Source organism: Megalops cyprinoides, chromosome 4, assembly GCF_013368585.1.
Source record: "Megalops cyprinoides isolate fMegCyp1 chromosome 4, fMegCyp1.pri, whole genome shotgun sequence".
NCBI lineage: Eukaryota > Metazoa > Chordata > Actinopteri > Elopiformes > Megalopidae > Megalops > Megalops cyprinoides.
Genome location: NC_050586.1, coordinates 45202704 through 45209853, shown reverse-complemented (window position 1 = coordinate 45209853; position 7150 = coordinate 45202704). Strand labels below are relative to the sequence as shown.

Sequence of the window (7150 nt, the reverse complement as noted above, 5' to 3'; positions counted from 1 at the left end):
TGCACAATACTGAAGTGTACATTACTTATCTCCACATATTCATGCCGCAGGTCTTTTACTCTCTCAGAATTTCTTTCAAATGGCACTCGGTAGAGTTGTTTCATCTGTACGTGATGTTTTTTAAGGATTCGCCCCAGTGTTGCTAGAGAGACCTGATGGACATTATTGAAAACTGTGGTCATTGAGAATGTTTGTTTGAATTTTTCTGAGGCGTATCACATTATTGGCCAAAACCATGTTTACAATAGCTCTCTCTTGTTCCTCTGAAAATATGGGGCCCCTTCCTCCTTGAGGTCCCTCAATCCTATACAGACCAATCAAAATACATGTAAAATGTCACAGGATAGCACACAAAGGCATTATTTCAAATGTGGAATGCAGTGAATGGGTACCAAAAAGTACTGATGTAGTGCATATAGTAGGCTACATTGTACTGATTTTACTCGAGACAGTAGAGAAAAGTTGTTTTTCTCCTGTGCTCTTGTCGAAATGTCCAAATTACTGTTGCAACAGTATATCTGCTGAGGTCGGGCTGAACTCTCTGTCCAGCCCCTCTCAATGTCAACCCATGGTTTACACAACATAATCAACCAATGTTGCTAGAATCTCATCTGATAAATTTGGTCCTCATCTTCTTTGTCCACGTCCTCCTCCAGGTCTACCTGTACCTCTTCCTCTTCCTCTCCCTACCCCTCTTCTTCCATGGGCTGCCCCTCTCATCCTCACTCTCCCTCTCCCTCTCCCTCTTCCTCTTATACTGCGACGTTGCCTTCCATTTTTGTTGAAGACAGGTAAACTCATATGTTGCCTTTTTATAGTGCTTACGCCTGATTGGTGAGTTTACAATTAAGCACCAAAGAGTAAGAGTATAGTGGTGTACGTGTGAGAGTATGATAGTAAATAAAAGAGTTTGATTGTGCATGTAAGAGGGTATAGTAGTGTTTGTGTAAGAGTATAGTGGTGTACGTGTGTGATTATGATGCTGTGTGTGAGACCAAGTATGAATTATCTCTCAAGGGGCCTCTCATAGAACATTTTCAAACATTTCATTACAAGATGTTCTGCAGCATGTTAAAATGCTCTGATCAGCATGAGCAACTACAACTTGCTACACGATGCTCAAGCATGCATGACTATGTGTGCATATGTGTGTAAGTGTGTGTGTGTGTGAGTGTGTGTGTGTGCGCATGTGTGTGTAGGTTCTCATATTGGATAGGAATAACATGTAAGGTGGCAGCAGTTCTACTTTCTGGAGTTTCTGAATGAACTCTTCTTCCCCACTCGTCCTTGTCCCCAACTCCTCCGTCTCACTCTGCTGGTGTGTGTTACAGCACATTGCTTTTTGAAGTATACATTTGCATAATCTCATTATAATGTGGGATTGCGGCCCATAAAAAAGTGCTTCAGCAGAGAGGGTGCTGTCCAACCCAACAATGGGGGACCCCTGTCCCTCTGCGAGCCCGCACCTGCACCCTAGGCACAGCTAGCTGGACTCTTCTGGCTGCTTCAGAGGAAACGTGAGGGATGGAGAGTCAGAGAGCAGGGTGCAAGGGAGGGGGGTGGAGGAAGGGTTAAAAAAAAAACATGCATAGTGTGAATTGGTTTAGCAGGATAAAGAGCTCAGGGCCAATCGGTTGGCTGCCAGTTTCAGAAAGTCTTTTTCACGCATCCTCAGCCTGGAGAGAGAGGCCGCAGCCAGCGATCTGGCCCATTGTGATAACAGATTCAGACAGCGTGCTAGACACAGATAAGGAAATGCGCTCTCAATAGGTGATTACCCTCGTACTCCGGAGAGAGTGGCCAATCAGAGAAATATCCTCGGATGGAAAAGGAGCAGAATACAGATTGGAATTCTGTGGAGGCTGCGGAGTAATCCAGCCAAAATATGGTCACAATTTCCTGGAATAATTTTATTTTAATTGGCTTTAAGATACATATTTTTCACTGAAAATCCTGCAATGGCAGTTATCACTGACTAATACACAGAAACAATGTCATATTAATTAGAAAAAAGAATATGTGAATGCAATAAATAACATATATTTCATTTTGTCAAGAATTAATGACAGTAAATATTGGGTTTTCAAAAGGATACACAGTGCCTTTCCACACATAAACACATGGCAGGAAAAAAGATTTTCATAAAATAATAAGTATCATTGCAAATTAAATAAAAAGGTAATGATTTTTGGTCAAACAGTTTATTCAATTTATACTATATTCCACAACATTCTAATTGACTGAATGAAAAATGAGTACTGTCCATCGTTTCAACGCAGATTTCAACATAGTTCGTCGTTTCAATATAGATTTTCTGTCTGTTGACATCACTGAAAAAATACAATTGAAATGACTGAAGTCATCCAGACAAGTTATCCAGACAAACAAATTGGTTGTGTAAAATTAGATGTGCAATTTGACAAACATCCATCTTGAAAGAAATAAAACAGAATGAGGCAGATTGGTGACAACAGCTTGTTATGGTAAGAACAGTTAAGAACATAAAAAGTGTAGAATGTAAGCACAACCTCCTGATACTGTGGTGACAGAATCTCTGTTGGAATAAAGCAGTATCACCTGCTAATTCCCATCAGCCCTGACAGTGTGTTCAGCTGCACCCTGGTCCATTTAGACACTGTTAGCAGGTTTAATTGTCCAAACAAAGCAAATCCCAGCTCACTGTTTACCCCTGAGCTCAGTGAAGTTGCAGCACCACGTCATGTCACCTTGAAGATAGTCCACACAGCCAGGCTGCGGCACATGTTAAACGTGATCTTTATAGATTGACGATACCTTAATTAAAACTGAGCCATTTGGTAAAAAATGAAAAAGTGATCTGAGCATTTTTTGACTTGTCATTTCGTAAGTAATGTCTCACACTGACAGTCCCTATTTCAACATGTCTGTTTTGCCATAATGGAATGACCAAAGCACTATGGGAAAAACAATTGTCCGCTACAGCAGCCAACCTGTTGTAATTTCTGCACAGATGGGCTCTCCTCCACATGTCTATTACAATGTAATCTTCTACTCCAATCCAATGTCACAGTTATTAAGAGATATTTAAAGATGCATCTATGCAGTACCGGGAAATGCACCTTGAGGCTGATCCATATTGCGACGCCAGGCTCATCTAAGTGCTGTATGTGTGAACCAAGGGGGAAGTATTGTAACTATGTGCCTTATTCACTTATCACAGATCAACAGGCTTAGGCTTTTGAATTGAAATTTAGCCTTGAAAAGCTTTATTACTTGCTTGAGATACTATGCATGTGATAAAAGATGAAGGCCCTTACTATGTACGACACCCTTTTTAAAGTTTAAATGAATTCAAGACACCATTAATAAATATAACGCAATCAAAATGTTGTCATGATAATGAAGTGGATGAGTGATCCAAGCATTTTTGAAGTGTAGTTTAAATAGTGAGGTCTTACACCGACAGTACATGTTTAACACATCTACGCTTTGCCATCATAGAGTGATACAAAGCACTGTGGGAAAATCCGCCAGCTGCTACAACAGTGTCACGCAACCTTTATAGTAATAAATGTTGTGCACGAAAAAAAAAAAACAGGCAGAGGTCTGTCTTCCTGCTAACAAATGCAGTTCAAATTCAGGAGGAAAAAAAGTTTTCCCTTTACAAGGTGCCTTTTGCCATTTTGCAACTCTATCAAGGCAAAGTGCCGAGGGCACTTTGAGTCCTGACTCCCAGGTGACCTGTGACACCAGGGCACAAGTTAAGCTGTCCTTTCATTCCCTCCTCTTGGACAGGACACAGAGGTCAGCTTTGTGTCCACAGAGGGGTTTGTAGTGGACAATTAGAGAGACTTGGTCACCACTGGTCCCATTGATGGAACACAAGGCTGTTTATAGCTACTTTAAAAGGGTGGCTTGGAAGCACCCTTTACAAACCAAAATTTCACAGCTGCGCCGGCTCCTGTAGTCCACCATGAATATATAATTGATTGTATTTCTCCCAACACGGTTTCTGTAGCATGAATGAACCTCAATACAAATTATATTTGCTTCACTGAAATCCGTCATTTACATTTTGGTGATTTTACTTTTTTAAATGCATTCCATCTGTATTTCCATGGGTGCAATACATATGGGTGGTGCCACTACAGGCAAAATTGTGTTTCATCTTACAAGAGAAATAAAACAAATGATTTTTTACAACATACTTTATTAACAAATTACAGATGCAATAAATAAATAAATAACAGATTCCCATATTAAAAACAACCCAGCAAAACATACACAACAAAGCGCACAGTGTGAAATCTAAACACAACATAAAGATTGATCAAATAATCATCTTTGGCTACATGACATTTTTTGTATAAAACAACAAATACATCTGTCCTCTGTCCATCCAGTAGATCTGAAAGATAATTTAAAAAGATTGTCAATTTTGCCATCACTTCAGTCCCAAAATGCTCCAATACATATGTAACTTGGGGGAAAACACTATAAACATTTAGTATGTACCCCAAAGATAGCCTCTGCAATCAAGGTTTTACTGAATGCAATTTTAAATGCATCACTCGTTTAAAATCATTTGTTGGATCCAGCTTTGCAGATGTATTTACATGGGAAGGGCAGGATTCTGCTTTTCCTTTTGGCCTCCATTTTTGATTTGTCACACTGGTCCTTGATGAGATGGCAGAGCCATATATTCGTCTCCAAAATCTTTGGATTTCAGACAGTTTTCATTCAGAAAAGGAAATTTCATCAATACTGTAAAAACCAGAGATTAAGGTATGAACTGGCAATCCAGCCCAAAAATCTGAGTTTGGATTTAAAAAAAGGTTCATGACCTGCACAGCTACGGCTGCAAATGGGAAAAAAAACAAGCTTCACGAGCTTCAGATCTAGTGGTGAGGCAGACATCCAAAGCTACATCCATGCAGAATAGGCGCCTCAAATCAGAGGGAGCCTTCAAAAAAAAAGTGTCCTTCATCTTCACAAGAAGGGACCCACGGAGAGGGACAGCGTGCCGGTTTTTTGGGGGCGAGGGGGCTTTGTGTGAGGGGTGCGGGTGGGCAACGCCCCCCTACCACGCCTCAGAGCTGTCACAGCTGGAACCCGGGGAGGGCGCCTCGGTGTCGCTGGCCAGCGCCCACTGCCGGGTGGAGTGCAGGCGCTCCACATTCCCGCGCAGCAGGGTGAGCAGGGAGGTGGGCGCACGGCCCACGGGCTGCCCGCTCTGGCTCTCCAGAAGCCGCACCAGGAAGTTGATGTAGCGCATGGCAAGGCGCAGGATCTCGTTCTTGCTCAGCTTCTTCTCGGGGGGGTGCGTAGGGATGAGCTTGCGCAGCTCGGCGAAGGCGCTGTTGACGTTCTGCTGCCGCCAGCGCTCCCGCGTGTTGGTGAACACCTTCCTGGTCATGGCTCCTGGAGGGACTGAGGGAAAGAGAGGGAGCGAGAGAGGAGGGACAGGTGATTCTTTCCACTCTGGATTGTGATTCTGATACATGAGAGAAATGGTTATCTGATGTGTATGTGTATGCATGCATGCACACATTACATTATTGTCATTCAGCAGGTGTTCTTATCTAGAGCAACTTACTTAGGTTACAATTTTTACATGTTATCCATTTATACAGCTGGATATTTACTGAGCCAATTCTGGGTTAAGTACCTTTCCCAAGGGTACAGCAGCAGTGCCTCAGCATGAATTGAACCAGCAACCTTTCATTTACGAGCCCTTTTCCTTACCGCTATACTACATTGCTGCCCGTGTGTGTGTGTGTGTATGTGTGTGTGTGTATTGTCTATTTTTTTATTAAGTTGGAAATGCAAACCTAGAATTACACTCACTGAAAATTTTCCTTGTCTTGTTAACTAAAGACACAGTAAATAAATCATTGTGTGATTAACAGAATACTTATAAAGATATTGCACAAATACATTAATAGATCTTAATTTGTACTAAGGTAATTCATGGCAAAGTGAAGCCATGGCCATGGCAAAGTGAAGCAAAGTAATTCAAAGATTAATTACTGTGATAAATCTGTTTCTTTTCCATTTGTGCTATGTAATTTGTCCTATTGCACAGTATATGTAATCACATGCATGGATGAAAATTTCAACAAACCCACTGCATACATGCAGTAATACAAAATTCTCATAATCACTACACATGTATTTATAATCTAATATTTGAAATTATGAAACTGTCTTTTGACTTTAAAATTATAAGACATTTCACAACAATTCCAGACTGTGGAATTCAAATTCACCTTAAATGCAGAAATACAATGGTTTAGATCTAAGATATGAATTATTTACTGTTTCCATTTAAATCACTGTAATTCAATTTGTCACAACAATTGCATTTAAATGGATTTGACCTTCACATATTAAAATTCATACATTAACCCTAAAACTCATGCAAAGAATAAAGCTTTTTTTGTAAATCAGTGTAGTCTTTATATATGTATATATATATGTACACACATATGTGTGTGTGTGTGTGTACACACATATACTAAAATACTAGTAATACTAAAATCAAAGCTGTGCTCTTTACTCTCACACTCTTTAGATTTATGATTTCATTGTTATTCCAAGTGCAATTAGCACAAGCAAGGACAATTACATAAAAAGTATCAACATTCAGTATGCATTTTAGATCTATGGAATTTTACACTGAGGTCCAAATGTGCACATTTAAAACAAACATAATATATCAAACATTATATAAGTTATTTTTAAGGTTCATATGCACTACATACAAGTAGATATAATATATGATATTGTATTTATACAATATATACAAACAGCACTGAAATAGACACTCAATAGATGCAATTCCTATGCATGCTCACTGTACTGTTAGCAGTGTGTAGACTGCAGTATAGCTGCCCCACTGAAACAGCCTACATTCCTCCATCCGAGGCAGCGATAGCCGGATAGCTTGCTCACCTGTAAGTGCTGGGGTTTCCGCTGATAGAGAGGGATTCACTGGGCCGACGCGTGTCTCTCAGGTCATCAGGCAGAGCCGTCCGGAGCAAGCAGTGGTAGCAGTAGACTCCCACCAGGATCAGATCTTCATGCTCTCTGAACCCTCTCTCTCAGTGCAGTGTTGGAGGAGGAGGAGGAGAGGAGGGGGGAAGGCTGGGGTTCGTCTCTGCTGCAATTT

At 40.7% G+C, this 7150-nt stretch overlaps 1 protein-coding gene across 1 annotated transcript; it reads right to left on the bottom strand.

The window, feature by feature from the left end:
• Positions 1-4255: 4255 nt before the first annotated feature.
• Positions 4256-7150, bottom strand: tal2 (T-cell acute lymphocytic leukemia 2). The gene is made up of 2 exons (XM_036527883.1): positions 6934-7150; positions 4256-5409 (listed from the first exon to the last, which is right to left on the bottom strand). The coding sequence occupies exon 2, from the start codon at positions 5393-5395 to the stop codon at positions 5060-5062; it is 336 nt and encodes a 111-aa protein (XP_036383776.1). The 5' UTR covers positions 5396-5409; positions 6934-7150; the 3' UTR covers positions 4256-5059.